General features: G+C 44.7%; 1 protein-coding gene and 1 long non-coding RNA gene across 5 annotated transcripts in view; one reads left to right on the top strand and one right to left on the bottom strand.

Annotated features, from left to right (window-relative positions):
- Positions 1-28: 28 nt before the first annotated feature.
- On the top strand, positions 29-7,273 carry LOC140001961 (uncharacterized). Its single transcript, XR_011807801.1, has 2 exons — positions 29-1,535; positions 6,456-7,273. It is a non-coding gene; the product is annotated as an uncharacterized lncRNA (long non-coding RNA).
- Positions 7,152-18,065, bottom strand: part of RREB1 (ras responsive element binding protein 1) — a 131,178-nt gene continuing 120,264 nt past the window's right edge. For 3 of the 4 annotated variants that reach the window (XM_038175425.2, XM_038175422.2, XM_038175423.2), the window contains 2 exons: positions 14,178-14,924; positions 7,152-10,955 (listed from right to left, as the gene is read on the bottom strand). In XM_038175425.2, coding sequence (XP_038031353.2) covers positions 10,435-10,955; positions 14,178-14,924 — 1,268 coding nt within the window. In that variant the 3' untranslated portion in view covers positions 7,152-10,434. The remainder of the gene's footprint in view (positions 10,956-14,177; positions 14,925-18,065) is intronic. The other variant, XM_072035028.1, reaches the window with a different exon arrangement.

Here is an 18,065-nt window from a genome sequence, read left to right as displayed (position 1 = left end):
GGGGATTAACTCATAAAGCAAGGTAAGTTTAATCAATGTGATACTGCATTACATCTGTGTGGATGTAGAGTCTCACTAAGGTTGTGGGAAAGAATTCATTATTAAAACCTGGTTTTGTTCTGTCTCTTAGCATTTAGTGCTAGTTGGAAATAATTGATGTGATAATACCTTACGATAATCTTTCACTTTGCTTCAGTTCATCTCTGAACTATCCTAAGTGATTATGAAGTGGTAGATACTAATGCAGGTCACTGTAGCAGAAGGCAGTGTCATTCATTTACAAGTAATATAAAAATTGTGGAACTAGAGGAGAACAGCAGCATATCAATAATACTTGGGGATGATCCATTCTAGTGAGTTGAGTTGATAAGATACTTGTATTTAACCCTGTAGTTGACTGATTTAGTGCCAGGCCCTCTTCTGCTTTTGTCAGTGAAGACTAAGAAAAGCAGCAAGATGACCAAGCAATCTCATATCATAACAGGCTGTTCTCTGCTGTGGCTTACTGTGTAGCTGAGTTTCTCCCTAGCCCCTATGGAGTAAGATGCTGGAAAGCACTGGCTTCTTACAGAGCAGGTAGATATAAGCTCATAGTTTGCTTTTGCGTTAAAATTGCATTTTCAGTGTTCTCTTAGCTGTAATCTCACTGGTTCAATCACTTCTAGTGTGTATTTGCTGCTCTGTTCTTTTGTGCTTAAGGTATAATTAGAGATTCCTGGCTATAAATTGCCTCAGTTTCCCTGTTACTGAAACTGGGTAAATGGGGCCTTTCAACTCCATGTGAGCTTGACTGTTCATAGACAAATAGGTTCAAATCTTATTTTCAAAGTGTTTTTCCACTAATGGTAAGTGAGGGTGTAATCCTATTTATCCAAAACTCTGAAGCATCTTTTTCTGGCACAACCCTGGTTCCACAGCACTACAGAAATAAGTAATGCACAGGACTGAGTTTGGATTGTGTGTGCTAGATCTGAACCTCAACCAGCAAGTTTCCAAGAGAAAGAATAAGCTGCTTTGATGGCTTATTTAGCACGGGTCCATACAGAAATGAGGAAAGTCTCAAAACAACCTAGTGCAGGCTTCCACTAGAAAGAAAAAGCTAGAATTGAAATAATATTGTGCTGTGTTTCTGGGATTACAGCAGCTGCCCCTGCTTGACTGCAGCAGTAATACATACAGGCTGCTAGCAAGGATCTGTTGACAAACTGCAAAGAGCCTCCAGCTGCACTCCTTCAGTAGAACACTACAAGGAACCCTGGGAGGAGCTGCTATCACTTAATTGTTGTTCAAATTAAGTGCCTTCATTTTTAAGCAGGTGTCTTACAGCTGCTAAAGAGACTGTTTTAGATCACAGAAACAAAAGAGGTATATTCACCAAATGCATGCAATAAACACAGCACATGGCTTTGCATCCTGTGCCAAGATCTGCTACTCATTAGGTGCACAAGTTGCTCACTTCTCCAGATCCCTTCCTTTCTCTTATTTACAGCCCTGGCAAGCCCTTCTGACTGGTGTGGTGCAGAGCTGGGTTGCAGGTAGCTATGCAAAAAGGCTGCTGTGGTTTCAGCTCCTCAAGATAGACTGATAACAATCTAGGCTGGAGATCAAAAATCAGAACAGCTGTGTTGTGGTACAGACTTCTGAGGGATTGTGATGTCTACCCAGAGAGCTCAATACTTTGATTTTCTTCATCTGTGGAATATAACTGACCTAGCAGATGCAACCTTGAAGCCTGTAGGCATATAGTAAGGTGTCAGTCACAAGTGTCTTGAAGGCAACAGATGAAATGGTGTTAAATATCCTGCCAGCAAAAATGGATTAACTGGCAAAGCGAGCAAAGATGTGAGCCCTGCGTCCCACTCAGCAGTGTGTGAGTTAGCACATGTGCCCCCCCATGTTCTGCCTCCTCCCCTTGTTGCTGCTTGGGAGCTCTGTGCAAGTAGAACCATACTTTGACAGAGAGAGAAAAGTATTACATTGTTTTTTGTTCACAGCCAGGTAAACACTTTTCTATTTCAAAGCACAGGTCACAGGTGGCAAAGCTTGACTTGGAAACACTGGGGAAGAAGTGTTTATGGGTTAAAGCAAATCTGCATCACAAAAACTCACAACTAGCACTGCCCTCACCCTAAAATAAAGCACAAGTGTCTTAAGTGCAGATTTACTAAAAGTCAGGTGTTACTTATTTAAAACAACAGCTCGATTTTAGTGCAAATGTAAGCAGTCATCCTTCTCTGTACCATCAGGTAAGAGGAGCTGGAAGGAAAGGTTAACACACACCATGCCAGTACAATCTCCTCATTTAGGCACTAGGCATTGCAGAGCTGTAAGCTACTGCGTTCCTGCAGTATTTTCCCTTGAGCATAGCAGAAACTAGAATTAATACTGTAGCTAGCAGTATTTTACTTAAAGGTGTGCCATTGTACGCACAGGCTGGAATCAAAGCTACTTTTAGTACTTTTCCCATTAAGAATTGCAGAAAGATTAAAAGGGTTAGCTCACCAAAAGCTCCTTCTTCAGGGTACCTGGACCTTATCAGGTGCAAGGTCCTTGATATTGGTGGGACATGAGAGTGCTCAGCTTCTCCATGAGCTGAGTCTGCACCAGCCAGCACATGGGTTGCTTTTACCCAAAAGTAACCGAGCTTGCTCCTGTGCTCGTTCCTGGGGTTAGGGGAGGAGCTGCTAGGCCTGTGTATGCTGTATGCCTGTGTATGCATGCACATGCTTGCACGGGACCATTTTTTTTTAATACCCACCACAAGCACACACATTTTGCTGTTCCTAATCATGCATTGCGACAGAGCTGCCAAGCATTTGGCTGACATTTTGTCCTAACCTTTCCACCTTTTTACTACTAGCATGGCTGCAGTCCAATGCTGTTACAGGCTAAGAATTACCCACTGAGAGTCAGCCTGCAGCAAAGCTGGCCTTTACCATGTTAACCTCTGGCTCTAAGATGGTGAAAATTGATTGGGTCTTCCCTGATAAGATGCCTTTTCTCCAGAAAGCTTCTTATTTACAGTGCAATACTAACTGATGTTTGTAAACTACTTTACAACCCTTTGTTGAAAGGCCCTGGAGAAGTTCAAGTGATTTCACAAAAGTGTATTGCAGATGCCCATTGTACAGGGTTTCCTCATACATTACTGGCAGTTTTCCCTGCAAGACCAAGAAACAAATCTGGCAGGGGAGAAATAAACGAACACAACAAAGGAGGAAGCTGTTTTCAGTTCCTACTAAGACTGTTACAAGGCTTCCTACCACATTACACAGTGACCTGGCCTCTCCTGGATGCTGTGCCATTGTTACTACACCATTCTGAGGGGCAATTACTGACATTTTCCTTTCCACCAACGTGAGAAGTGTTACACTCAGGGTCAGGCTCTGTGAGCCAAGTCTTCCAACTTACTATTATTTAAAATAGGAAATGCCCTTCAATGTATTTTTTTAGGCAGAGAGGGGACTTGAAAAAGGACTGGAAGCAGGAGGCAATAATGGAATTGTTGAAAAGCTTCAACAGTACTTCTCAGCTCCATCTGTACTCAGTGTCAGCGCCACGGGATGATTTCAGGTGCATGCTGAAATGAAGGCATCTTGCCCCCCTTCCTAGGCATATCCAAATGTTTGCACTTCCCTAGGAAATTAAAACCAACTTTCTCCTCTGTTAGTCACCCCATCAACACTATCGTCTGTACACAGATTGTGCCACTTACCTGAGGTGGCAGGCAGCCCCGTAGCACACAGGCTGTGCAGCCTCCTGCCATCAACCCGTGGTTTTCACAATTGTCCTTGAGCAGGCCGACTTCTCCACTGCCCTTCTCCTAGGGCCGCCTGCAGTTCCCCCAGCAGCAGGAGGCCTTGCTCCAAAGAGCACTGCCAAAGGCGAGCCGCTCGGCTCCTGGCTGATACCAAGCTCCTGGAGCACCTTCCGCTGAAGCAGGCAAAAACTGAGCTGGGTTCCTCGGAGAAACTTCTGCTGAGCACTGGGATTACAGATGCTAAACAGCAGCAAAGAGAAGATGGAGGAGCTCTGGGTGAGCATAAGGCCTTGTTCTGTAAGCAGCAGGAAGCCCCTCAATTCCTCAATTACAGCTGTAGAGCAAGTTCAGGGAAGGGTTGTCTTCACAGGGTTTCAGTGTCCTAGGCTTCAGAAGCTGTAGGATTTCTTTGTGAAAGTAAACTAATAAGAGCATGAGATGGGAACACAACAAAGGGTGTTCTCTGTGCTATTACAAGAAGAATCCAGTTAGTTTCTTTGAGGAAAAAGAAAAAAATCTTACTGGAAAAAGTTTCATAAAGGTCTTGTTATAATACAGAACACCTGCCACTGCTTCAACTGCAAGCACTACACCTGCACACAACCAACCCCCTCCTTTAAGTAGTGATCCACTGATGAGCCCTGGCAGCACCTGGGGATGCCCTTGCAGCCCTTGCACCTGGAAGAGTTGCATTTGGTGAGAGATCCTTAAAACATGGAATAATTCTCCAGAGTACTTTTTTCTGCTGTGCTCCCCCTCAGTCCCCTAGTAAGTCCCAACCGAACTTGTGCACGTTAGGACAAATGAATATCTAACTTCATAGGAACAAAGGCACGTGCCACCAGTGTCTGCTACCTACTCAACAGGTAGAAGAAATGCCTCATGCTTGCGTGGTATGAATCCATCCTTTCAGGACTGGTGAGAGGGGTTTCAGTCATCTACAATCACACTCCTCAGCTGAGGTGATTACCGAGATAGCAGCTTGGCCTTGTTGAGAAAGGCTCAGAGAGCTGCTGAGCACAAGCTGGGACATCTGCAGGACATGCTTTAGGCTCCGGAGGAGGCTGCATTAAAAAAAAAAAAAAAAAAAAAAAAAAAAAAAAAAGTTCCTTGTCCTGCTAAATGTCTTTACTTCAAAGCCAGAGGACCAGGCTGTGACCGTACACACCATTAGCTCAGGAATCCCAGCTGTGCTCAACCTTCTGTTATTTTAGGGACGTTGCCACTTTCTGTAGTCCTGTGAGCCAACATGGCACTAATTGCCTGAGACTAGGGAAATACTGTTGTCTGCCAACAAATTCACAGATACCTGTTGTCACCAGTTTTGGGACAGCGACAACGTTTTGCTCCTGGACATTTGTTTCCCGTCTCCTGCGTGAGCACATGAGGAGATGGAGCCAGAAGAGGGCTGCTGCACACCCACTCCCTCTGTGGGCGAGGCTGGAGGCCAGGAACTCCAGAGCACTCCCGGGGCCCAAAGTCCAGAGGTGACAGGAGTGCTAACAAATTTCAGTACACACACTGCAGCCAACCGATCATCTCCCCAGGCCAGGCACGGCACAGGGACTAGAGAGGGAAAGCACCTCATGCAGCTCCCAGGAAGGAGAGCTGAAGTGCCCAGAATCACCGACCAGATGCCCACAGATCCCCGCTGCACACCACAAGAAAGCCACAGCACCTCCCGGCGCCTCACCACCAAGGCGGCCCAGCGGTGGCAGAGGCCTCAGCTCTACTCCAAGCAAACCTTAGCGCCCTGGGACCAGCACAGGGACTCCGCACCCACAGCACCGTGGTGAGGCGGGCCCACAACACAGGCCGCACGGCTGGGCCACGCTCTCCATCCACGTCAGGAGTGCGAGCTTGCGGCTTCACCTTTAAAAAAGCTGAGAAAAAAAGTTTTGGGGAACAAAGCGGGGAAGGACCAAGTTCGATGAGAGCTGTGGAGCCCCCCTCACCTCATCCCTGTTAACTCCATGCTTCAGGCCAGAGCTGGGTATTGCTACCACAGGAGCTGGTACAGGGAGGAGGAGAGGAAAATGCCAACAAGGAGCAAGGTTCAGCTGGCCAGCCCAGTGTTACCCTGCTGAACACGCTGAACAGGGAAGTTCCCCACCCAGGGATGGCCACAGTCAGATAGGCCAGGTACAAAGTTAGTTAGAAGACAGCAAGGGGCTGGGCAGACAGCTAGCGCCCTTCCATGGCCAACATCAAGTGCTTCCAAGCCATCTGCTTCGTAAATCATTGCTCACAATCTCTTCCCAGCCATGTAAGCTCATCCCACCGTTTTGTTTTTTTACACCTTATGACACTGCTTGTACATGAGTTTCCCATCAGCCTCACAGGCTTGCAAGAGGAAGGGAGATGTCTCATGCCAATAGGTGTCAGAGGGAAAATGAGATCTTCTGTAGTTCTCCCTCAGAAATCGTTTCAATCCCTTCAGCCACCCCCTTTGAGGTAATTCAGAGAGTCCTGCCTCATCAGATTTCCTTGGTTTTAGGCAATGCTGACTGGTTTTACTGTAACCTCTCCCTGTTCAGCAGTGAGGAATTGGATCCTCACCAAAAAAAGCCCTGTGGGGAGCCTTAACAGCTGCCACGATGGCACCAGAGGCTAGAAAAAGGAAAGCAGAAGCAGGGCATGCAGTAGTCCATGGGTATGGCTCTCTGATGCTGAATTTGTTTCACTTCTCTACCAGAAAGACTCATCCCACCAAGACTTAGGATGCAGACGCTCCAGTACTCTATGGTTCCCTGGCCTCCAGAACTGGATACGCAACTCAGATGATTCTTCGGCTCACCATCCTGTGAAATGCATTTTATTTGTAAGAAAGCATATAAAATGCAACTAAGGCCGCTCCAACAAGATAAAACAAAGGATTTTTCTCTTTTGACACATGCTTGTGGCTTTCCAATACATCCCGAAGATTTCACAGCCATATGCATTTACGCAAAAATAAAACAAGGATGGCAGAAAGCTCCTTTTACACAGAAAACAATCAATACGCTCTCCATCACCACACCGCGCCGAAAGGACACTCCCTTGTGACCACGGGGTTATGGTTAACAACGAAAGGACATGCAGCTCTGAGTTAACACCTGTACAGGAAAATCAGCACCAATGTCATTTTCTTCTGCTTTCAGCTGCTATTTCAAGAAACTGCCACCAAAGAGGAGCACCATTTCAAAGGGTTTCAACTACCAGAGAACAAACGCACACGGATTTTCAAAGTGTTACAGCTATCGCTGGTTCAAACTCTGTCCAAATGAAGGAAGAGAAACAGTACTACTAGTTATGCAGGACAGCTCTGGTTTGCATGCTGTCCTCTAACAGAAAAGCTTGAAAGCAAGTTACAACAAACCCACAAGAAGAGCCACGTCCATTTTGTAACCTATAATTTTTAAATATAACATTTTATTGCTTAGATGGTTTGATACAGAACAACTTTTACTTTTATTTTGAATTTGGAAGTACTGTACAACTGAATAAAAAGAGGAATAAAAGTACCAAAACAAATGTGTGATTCTCTGTTCATGTGGCATAAACCAGTCTTGTACACAATTCGTAGCAGCAGTTTAAGTTCCCTTTAGAAAAATATGAATTCTACACATTTATTACTGTTTCCTGCATGGGATGAAATCACTAGGATTAAACTTCCTTCGTGGATAGAGAGAGGAAAGAAAGGAGACACACAGAGAAGAGAGAAAATTATGAATCATTCTGAAAATGGAATCAGACTGTCACATAGCCCCGAAAAGTTATTTCAGAATAGCCTCAAACAAGGTTTTCTCATTAAAAAACAAATAAAAATCTTTTTTTTCCTTTTTTTTTTCCTTTTTTTTTTTTTTTTTTTTTTCGCTTTCACAGTCAAGTGCTTAATGTAGTGATTGAATTATCTCCAAGTTAAGTCCATTGCAACTCAGGCAAAAGAATTTCAGAAGATCCTTTTTTTGTTTGTTTTTTGTTTTTTTGTAAAAGCCCTGAGAGAAGAAAAAATAAAAAGATTCAAACAAAAATCGTATAGAGACAAATTAGCTGAACATGCAAACTAAAGCCTAAGATTCACCCATAGTTTAAACACATTATAAATTTCACAGTTTAATATTGGGGGAGGGGGGGAAACAAAAAAACCCAACAACAGCAACAGTTCTCAGTCAAACTCAGCTAATAAAAATGTCAATAAAATGTGGCAAGACCTTATACTCTACTAGGATATAGATAAAGGCTAAATAAAGCTTTAAATCAATAGTGATTATTGCTAGCAGATGTCCCGGCAGGCTGCTGGGAATTAATTACTTGCTACATTGTTCTGCAGCATATAGTTTAGTAATGGCTTCTCCCCCACAGTATTGCGCAGTTTAGTGTGGAGAGTTGCAAAAAAAAAAAAAAACAAAAAACAAAAATCTAAACAAAACAACAAAAAAAGAACAACAACAACAACAAAAAAAAAACAATAAAAACCAAAAAATACCCAAAATAATAATAATTATTATTATTATAATTATAATAGTAATAACAATTTCAGGGATGTGTGAACTGGTTTTAATTAAGTAGAATGCACCTGGGTAGAGTTTTAAATGAATCATTGGTTCTGATTGATTTATCTATCTGGCATTAGCTTTGTTTCTGAACTGGTTCATACATCCCTATTTAAAAACAAAACAAAACAAAAACAAAATAGAAATCACATATACCTCAACCATTTTTTCTTATTCTATTTGCAAGAACATTACTCAAGAAGGTTTCTCTTCCTTTGAATTCTGGACAGTTAGATTTCAGTCTCCAGAAATTTTCGGAGAATTTTAATATAGATATAGATATATATAGATATATATTATATAATATAGAACGGGTCTGAGGCCCACTTCCTCCATGTCTGATGAAAGCAGGAAAAGCGATTCTGCAGGGGTGGGGAGGATCACAGTGCGGGCTGGGGGGGCTGCAGTGGTGGAATAGCACAGTGAGGCTCCGGCAATGCTATTATGGCTCTGTCTGTCCCAGAGGTCATGACTGAAGGACGATTAACAAACAACGACAAGAACAACAAGAACAACAACAACAAAAACACTGTGCACTCCTAAAAGCGCACAGCTACAGTAGGAGACATTTTGCCTAACCCCTTCAATCCTGGTGGCTGGAGTGTCACCTGTTGCCGGCAACAGGAGCCATTCGGAGAAATCCCAGCTCCCAGCATTAAAGGGGTTAAATTATCGATATGAAATTTAGACACACACCTCAAGTCTTCAAGCATCAACCCCAAAATCTCAGGAAGATTTTTTTTTTAATTTACTTTATTTATTTTTAACATGTCTTATATCTGTAGTTTTATTACCAGTAGTATTCTCTTGCTCTAGAACACGACAGTAGCAAGATCACGGTAAGGCTCGCATTTCTCTCCTGCTTGCTTTCAACTGGAAGACTGAAAAACTTTGCTCGTTAAGTAACACTCGCTGTCACCGACGTGACTGCAACGAGACCCACATCGTGCTCGCAGTGCCTTTCTCACGCACGCGGAGGGTCCTTCGGCCACCCCCTTCTCGCAGGCGTCTTCTCCCAGGTGCCCCCCCAGCACACACACGCACACACGCTCGCACACGCACGACACACGCTCACGCACACCCCACCACGAGTGAGATGTTCCCCTGTACGGGTGTGATGGTAATTTGCTGGCCTCCATTTGACTCTCCGGTCAGAGGAAGGGTTTCATTTAAAGTACAGTAGAAGAGCTGCAACATAAGAAGAGGAGTTGGTGAAAGCTTGAAGTCAAAAACATTTAGAGAGGGGATCCAAGCTGCATTATACATCTGCGTGGGCAAATATTGCCCATTGGTTTCTGCTGACTGCAGAGACAAGCGAACTGATGAATTTATAAAATAATAATAAAATAATAATAATAATATATTGAAGCAAATCAAACATATATAACAGCGGGTGCATAATTTCCATAGGTTACGTTGCTATGTAACTCTTCTCTGTATACACACTCAGTCCACGACGGCCAGAAAAAAACCCTAGTAACTACAACACCATTTCTAATGCTGAAAAGTGGAAACAAGTATGAGGTTGAAATTCTTTGTGTTTCCTGCTTTTGGCTCGAACCACTTTGAACACCTTCAACTGCCACGTTGTTAATGCCTGGAACAGGCTTAATGCTCCACCCTGTGGCAAATGCAAGAACATCTACTGAGAAAAAAAAAAAAATCAACATCTCATCTGCATTTCCTCTGACTATTTTGTATGAAATTCACATAATTTTCTTCCAGTTATTGGCTGTGGTATCCAAGGGCCTCCCACCCCACTGCCCCATTTCCAGCTCAGAGAACAAACACAGCGACTATCACAGATATACAAGACCAAGCTCACACACACCAATACAAAAGGTAACATTAATGCTTAAATGAAAAAGGTCCTCTCCAAATAATTCATTAAAATATTAAAAAAAATCATTTTTGAAAAAAAAAAATCTATGATACCAAAAGATCTAATAAAGTAGTAAGGCACTCAAATCAGTATATACTGTAGTCTCTTGCATTATTATACTGAAAGGCATATGGCACTGCATCCAGTCTGCCATACTCTCCCCACAGCTGTAGGTCGCTCTTCCAAAACGAGACCCTGGAAACCTTGCTCTGCTGGCTTTAGTTTGTGTGCTGGGACGGGTCCGACCTCCTAGCAATTCATTCCACCCCCAAGAGCTGAGGCGCACTGTCTGCAGAGGCAAGAATGTGATTCATGGGAGACTTCTTGTTGTGCATCTCCAGCAAGTCTTGAATGAAACCCGGCGGTCTCTCGAGCTCGGAGCTACCCCGAGGTTCCTGGTCTTTTGCGGTCTGTTTCTGTGCGCTCTTGGTGGGCTCCGGGAGGCAGGCGCCAGCCCCTCGCCCGCTTGGCCTCTCCTCTCTGCCGGGGGAGTCCTTGGCCGTGCCAGCCACGGACTCTTTTCGGCTTCTCGAGGTGGATGGGTGGCTGCCAACACCCCCTGCGGAGTCGCACTCGTTTTCTGAGATGGGGTTGGTGCCGCTGTGGCTCGACTCGTTCTCGCTGTCTTCTCCGCACCTCGACTGGGTCTCCTCCTTGTCGCTCTCCTTCCCATGGTTTCGAGTATTTTTGATTTTCTGGTGTATGCGCTGGTGACGAACCAGGCTGTGTTTCAGAGTGAAGGTCCGCTCACAGGTTTGACACTTGTACGGTCTCTCGCCTACAAGAGAATGGAAGTGCAAAGTCAGCCGTAAGGTCACAAACGCACCGCCCTCCTGTTTCAAGCAGCATGAGCTCCACACCCTGCAGGTTCAGTACCTTCACTGAACTTGGGTGCCGCATTTATGCAGGTTTTTTTTTTTGCCTCCGTACCATCAAACCAGCTCATGGTATGCAAGCAAGTATACAGAAGAATGCCATGGGGCACAAATGAAAAACCAAAACCTAGGTGTCTGGAGGTTTCTACAAACTTGGTATGGCCCCGCTCTAAGCAGGGAAGAAGACCATACGCCCCAGGTGCCTGTGAGCATCCCATCTAGGTTAGCCAGCAACTTTTCTGGAAGAACTCTGTAGTCACCCTATGGAGCTTAAATGTATTTGTGAAAGCAGCCGCCTGCACTGCTACAGCAGCTCCCCCTCCACGGGTGCTCGATGTTACAGGTCAGGCCCTGGTATATGCAGAGAGAAGGGATTTGAGATGGAAGGGTAGGGATACTGCCCAGGCACCTGCGGTCAACAGGACTGAAAAATGAGAAAACATCTCCCTCTCTTAGATGCTGGCAGGCGAGTAATACCCGAGTTATTTAGCTAAGTCAAAGAGAAGCTGTCATGAATTACTCAACACAACAACCCCTACTCTTTTTGTGAAGCAGGCTGATGGCATCGCTGTGTTTCAAGAAAGAATAAGCAGCTACAGAGCCTAGATTTGTCAGGCATTTACAGGACACCAGAGGTGTCTGTTAGAGGTGATCTACATTTACTGACTGAGTGGACAACATCTGCCTTGGGATGTTGTTTACAACACTGTTGATATTCCTCGACCTGCTGCTGCTCTACTCTGATCTCTGATAGGAGCAACAAATGAAAGCCCCTAAAAAAACTCTTTACACCTGTGCAAGAAATGTTACTCTCCAGGCAAAATCCTTCCACTTTCTTTGCAACCTTAAGCCTCAGAGCAGCTGCAAAGCTGCTCCTGTGCTGTAATGGACAGGCAGTTTGCTCTGCTTCCAGAACCGCTTTTTGCACCTGAAATGCTTCAAGAGTTTCCTGAGCATGAGTTCATGGAAAAACAACGCAGCCACAGCCCCACTGATAAAATTCCCCCAAACTCCTGATGAAGCAAAGTGCCCCAAGGTGCTACCTGCCACTGCTGCCCTACCAACCCTGAAGAACCAAAGGTCCCACCCTGATGGATTCAGCTTGATTGTAGCTATTAAAGACTTCTCAGCGGTGCAATTCCACCAAGACACCAACTTGTGCAAACAAGCACACAGAACAACACTTTTGAGGCTAATTTCTCTGTTATAACACTTGGGATCATTAAAATGTAAATAAATTACAAAGCGGAGGCGACTGGCTGCTGTGTACAAGCTGCTCCTGCTGTCCCCGAGAGGCGTGACACTTCTGAGCAATGTTTCTCCCTGGTGCCCTGCTCAAGCACCTGCTATTGACTGAGGTCAGGGGACAGAGCTCCAGCCCCGTGCCAGGAGCTTTTTCAGCTGGCAGCCTTTGCCCATCCACCACCTGGATGCAAACACTGCAGTGCCATGGCTCACCCTGCGCTTGGGAAGGGTGCCCCAGAGCCCCCCACAACTATGTGCCAGGGGGCAGCCTGCACTGGGTGAGGGAAATTGTTTTCAGCCTGATTTCCATCCATAGGTAGGCACTGCAACAGGGATCCCTTACATGCTTATGTGTGCCCCCGTGCTCCTCTTTTGAGTAAAAGAATTAAAAAAACTTCCCACACTTATCTTAAAAAAAAAAGTTATAACCAAAGTGTAGGCAATATTACATAAAGACAGCATTCTGCCAATATGTCTGAGCGAGTGGGATGGAGAGAGGAAAGAGGAGAGCCAACTGGCAGTACGGAGGCAAGATCCTCACTTGAAAATGCACTGATCTGAACAGTGGGTATTTAAATTTATTTGAAGAAAGCACTGACCCATGTTTCTATTCAACAGCTGTTCTATGTTGAAATATCCTTCAGTGTCAAATAAGACAGAGAAATGAACAGCAAAAAAATTGGCATGTCGACAAGGTCTGCCTATCTCAGCGTGCAATGAAAACATTTAAAACACACGCTATGGGATCTCCACAGACACACACCAGTGTTACACTCATTTGGGTATAAAGCTTGGAGTTTGAGATACTAGAATCTTCCCAAAGCTTCTGTATTAGTATAAAAATAGGCACGAGAGTGGGGCCCACCCCTTGTTTCACTCAAGATTTGAGTCTTCGATGCCAGAAAAAAAACAAGTCATCTCTGCACTTCAGAGGTCAATATTTACAGTTCAGAAGGTAAAACGTTTGGTTAAGGCACTGGTGTTTGGCGTAGGTTATTGAACCTTTACCTTCAAGTATAGCACAAATATTTTGTACTCAAAGTTAATCTCAAAGATACTGTCTTCAGCAGAAAGCGCCTTCAAAAGACACAAAACTTCAAACTGCACCAGCTTTCTTTCCCACATCGGAACAGCTCACTGACAGGTAAAAATACTTCATTAATAAGGATGAATTAATAAGGATGAGTGATTAATTCACCCTTGAGCTGGCTCATGACTTCATCTCCTTCACAATGCACTACTGAAATTTATCCCATAAAGCAACCTCAAGTATTTTAACTGCTGAGTCAAGTCGTGAGACAAAGACTTTACTACCTGTATTCCACTTTCTCTGCCCAAGTTTGAAGGAAAAGCAGAGTGCCAATTGTAGCTGTGCCTTTCACTCAGGCAGCAGGTCATGCACATCATCAGCAGAGTAGCATGTCTGACAATCAGACAAAAACCCTCTTTCTTTCAACTTCTGCTCAGAGAAGTCTTATCATGTACTGCCATGTTTCTTCACTGCTCATCAAAATACTGGGAGGAGTAATACTGGGAAGAGGTAGAGCCATGCACACACTGTGAGAAGGGAGTGAGAAACTGGACAAGAACAATTGTGTGGAGCTCTCCATATCTGCCTTCACCTCTGAACACTCTAAGTAAGCATAGGGGAAAACTGGGAACTGAAGATAAGGCAGTGTTGTGACTATTCCTGCTCCCTTAACAGGCTTTGTATGCAGCATGGAGATTGGGGCAGAGAAGATACCTTGCAGCTACCTGCAGGACTAAAAGCAGCGTCTCCAACCTCGAGTGCTAGCAGTAATCGTGCACCTCTAGAGCAGATGCACCACTCTGGTGGCAGACTGGCTTGCAATCTGCTCTGCCTTGAAATCTCCTCTTACCTGTATGAGACCGCATATGTCGCGTCAAATCTTGCAGGGACCAGAAACGCTTGTTGCACACAGTACAGACTTTCTTTCTTTTGTCTGCTTTTGCAGTACTCTTAGCCCCATCAGTCTTTGTTTTTTTGTCATCACTGCTCTTCTCAGTGGACTTTCTCTCTGTGCCTTCCCCCTCAGAGATGCTTTCGCTCTCTTCATTCTCCTTTCCTGTTGCCTCACAGTCCACAGGAGACTCCACTACCTTCAAGTCCATCGGAGACTCTTCCTGCTCAAGACCAGAGTCCTGCATCAAGGGAGCACCTGCATCATCCTGGATGCTTTTGCTTTCATCCTCACTGCTCCTTTCATCTTTTCTGTCCTCACGAATGTGGGCCTTTTTGTGACGGCTAAGAGTGCCAGCAAACTTGAAGGTTTTGCCACAAACATCACAGGCATGTTTCTTTTCAGTCTGAGAACTGCTGCCTGTGCTCTGGTCACTCTCTGCCAGCTTGAAGTCCATTAATTTGCTGGCAAAATTGAGGTCAAGACTTTTGTTACTTACAGAATCTTCTTCAGGGCCCTCTTCATATTCATCTGCTTTTTCTTCAGCGTCCTCTTCTGCCGGAGGGGAGTCAGCCTTTTGCTCCTCCTTGGGGCTGCACTCACTCCCTGGTAGCTCTGTTACTTCCTCTGGCTGTTCCTTCTCGCAGGAGGTCAGGTCCAAGACTTCGTTTCCTGTGGTGGGTGTCTCCGCATCGGACTGGTTGTCTGCAAGCAAACAGAGAGAAGCTTTCAGTGGGACGCCCTCCGCTGACTCACAGCTATCAGCGGTAAGGCTTCACACGGACCCACGCGCAGCGCTGCTGATCAAGTGTCCCAACATCTGCTTTTCTTATCTGTGACCCAGGTCAGTAACTTACAGCTGAAAAGAGATCAAAACACCACAGAACCCAGTTAACAAGATGATTAAAAATCTGTAATAAAATGCTTTCTTTTCCAAAATACACATGCATTCGTGGCAGTTTCCTGAAGTGGGATGTAATCGCTTTTACAAGAGAACACAAAATGCTGAGACACCGACGATGAGTTTAGGTCACTGCTATTAGAAATACGCTGTATCAGAGACACACGGAGGTAGTATTTATAAACTCATGTATGAAATATGGATATAGGCTGAAGTAACACCACATATGTAGCACATGTAACACAAGTAACACACGTATTAGTCTAACTGATAAACTGTAAGTAGCGAGAAATGTTTTTCCAAGGGAATGTAAAGGCCTCATGCAACCAATCTGTACAATTAAATGTTAAAGATTATCACACGCATTAACACAGAGGACAGTTAAAAAATTGGGTATACATCATATAAGCAAAAGCTGCAGAAGTTTGTCTCCATGTGGGTATTTGATGCATGCTTGTTGTTACATTGATACCATCTGGAATCGAAATATTAAGCCAAGACGGCTTAATAGGTGAAATCCTTTGCTGTTTCACCATTCATTCCCCCAAATAAAAACCAAAACACACCTAAAATGTCCACCTTAATGACATCCTCCATGACCCTATCAGTTTGCAGCAGCATTACCATTGCTGAGGACATAACATGTTCAAAAAATATAACACAGGTAAGGTGAACAAAGGGGCAGAGCTGCACCTCTCCCAAGCTCTGTACAAATCGTGTACGTGTAAATAGGAAATAAGCTGGACTGGATCTGGATGCTAAAGCTGAGTGATGCACGGCATGTAACTGCATCTCCTGTGCCACTTTCCAGCAGCTGTTCCAGAACATGAGCTTAGCAAGTCATGCTTTCTGGAAGTTGAAACTTCCCTTGTTTTAAGTCATTCCCCCACCTCCTTCTTGTCGACAGCATGCAGCCAAGGCACCACACAACTTAACAGTCATTTCAGCATTTATCTGCAAGTCCAATAACCACTTAGTATCTACAAGGTGGACTTAAATCCTGCATTTGACACAGCACCATGTGTGCTTGTCTCTAAATGGCATGGATTGCCTATTAGGGGCTTTTTTCATAAGCAAGGAGTAATTGCAGAAGGTACGAAGGTAGTTCTCAGCCACTTAGTAGTCCAAATGTAGTCTTGCAGGGTAACTTGCATTGACCCCATCTCCTTGCAAAAGTGATAATCAATGGCTATTAACCAAATGCCAAAGCTAAGCAACATTTCCAGAATGTGAACTATCACCTAATACAGCATAATCCATGATACGCTTTCTCTTGGGGGTTTGAAGGGGAGAAGTCATCTGTCAAAAAAATAATCTTACCTTTTAATCAAAACAGATCAGTTTACATAGACAGTGGATTACACAAAAGCATTTGACAAAATTCATTCCTCATCTAATTATCTACCCATTAAAACTTGCAACTAAGCTCTATTCTGTGTATAATGCTGGAGAGTTTGAGGATGTGCGCACCTGAAGACAAAGGTCACCTACAAGTGCCTTACAAACCCGCATTTGAATTCTGTTTTGACTCGTTGCTTCTTTTTTGGATAAATTAAGACAAAAAATTAAAGTTATTATAAACTGCAAGAGGCAATTTCTAAAAATCCAGATGAAATCCCAGAGCATAGTAATTAAGGGGCAGCACTGCTTTACAAGCAGAGAAATGTGAGACTGGCACGTATGAGAAGCAGGGGGCACACAAAGCATTCTTGGTTCCGTGCAGGCAGCAGGATCTTGTGGCTGATGCTGCAGGCAAGGGAGCAAAAACAGAACCCAAACTCAGGCCACGTCCATACAGGGAAAATGATTAAAAAAAAAGAAAAAAAAAAAAACAGCAAAAAAAACAGAGGAAGAAGCACTCCTGTGGGTTCCTGGCCTGCTGCCTTCTTACACACGCAGCATTTTGGGGGCAGGAACAGGACATCTGTGTCTCCCTGTGAACCCCTCATCTTGGCCCAAGAGTTTGGATGAAAGGAAGGATTAATGATGAGCAATCCGACTCTGTGATGCTGCTGAAAAGGTCCTTGTCCTTGTCCCTGACCACCGACTCCTGCCCCAACCCTTACGTGATCCTAACACTCACAGAACTGCACAGTCAGCAGGGTCTTTTCCATACCGACATGGATTTAGGTTGGACTGAGGTGACCCCCAGAACCACTGCTCCAAGAGAGAAGGGAAACAACGGGGAAAGGAGCTTCCTTGCCAGCAGCCTTTGGTTGCTACTGCCACCAAGACATATCGATGAATGATGGACAAAAAAACAACAAACTGGTGTGGCAAAGTGGGCAGCGGCATGGAGATCCTGAAGCAACACCAATCGAAAGCACCCACATGGCTGCTGCACACCCAGTGCTGGTGCCTCAGCTCCAGGCCTCGGCAAGGTGAGGTCCACGGGTCGAGGTCAGGAGACGCTCCCCTGAGGGTATGTGCACTAGGCTGAATTAAAACTGCAAGCAAAGCAAGGAGGAAGGTTTTACTGGGGAGCAGAGCAGGAAAGGCTGTTAGGATGGAGATGGGTAAAGAGTGTGAGGAGACCAAGACAGATGGAGTTCCTCTTTTGTCATGGCAGGAGCCATGCTTTGCAACTCTTTGCTGACCAAACACAAGACAGTGGGTGCAGAATAAGTTGACTTTTCAGACAGGAAATATTGGGAGCAATGTTAAGGAGGGGAATGTGCATCAGTAGCACTCAAGCAAGAGTAAGCTCAGACTGGAAGGCTTTCCTTTAAATCCCTCAAATGCAGAAACCTTACCAACTTTTAAGTACAGCATTTTGCTTATCAGGCATGATTTTCCACTTTTCCCCTTATTTTCCCTAACTTTTCCTTGTCCTGCTTACTCCATCTCCCTTTTTCTAGCCCCTGTACCCTTCTCAGCTGTTATTCTCTTCTTGTGTGGCTGACCCACGGTTACATTTTCATGTGGGAGAGAGAGGCTCTGAGGGA

This window comes from Anas platyrhynchos, chromosome 2 (assembly GCF_047663525.1).
Source record: "Anas platyrhynchos isolate ZD024472 breed Pekin duck chromosome 2, IASCAAS_PekinDuck_T2T, whole genome shotgun sequence".
In the NCBI taxonomy this organism is placed as follows: Eukaryota; Metazoa; Chordata; class Aves; order Anseriformes; family Anatidae; genus Anas; species Anas platyrhynchos.
The sequence above is the reverse complement of the archived record's forward strand: the minus strand, read 5'-3'. Positions and strand labels throughout refer to the sequence as shown.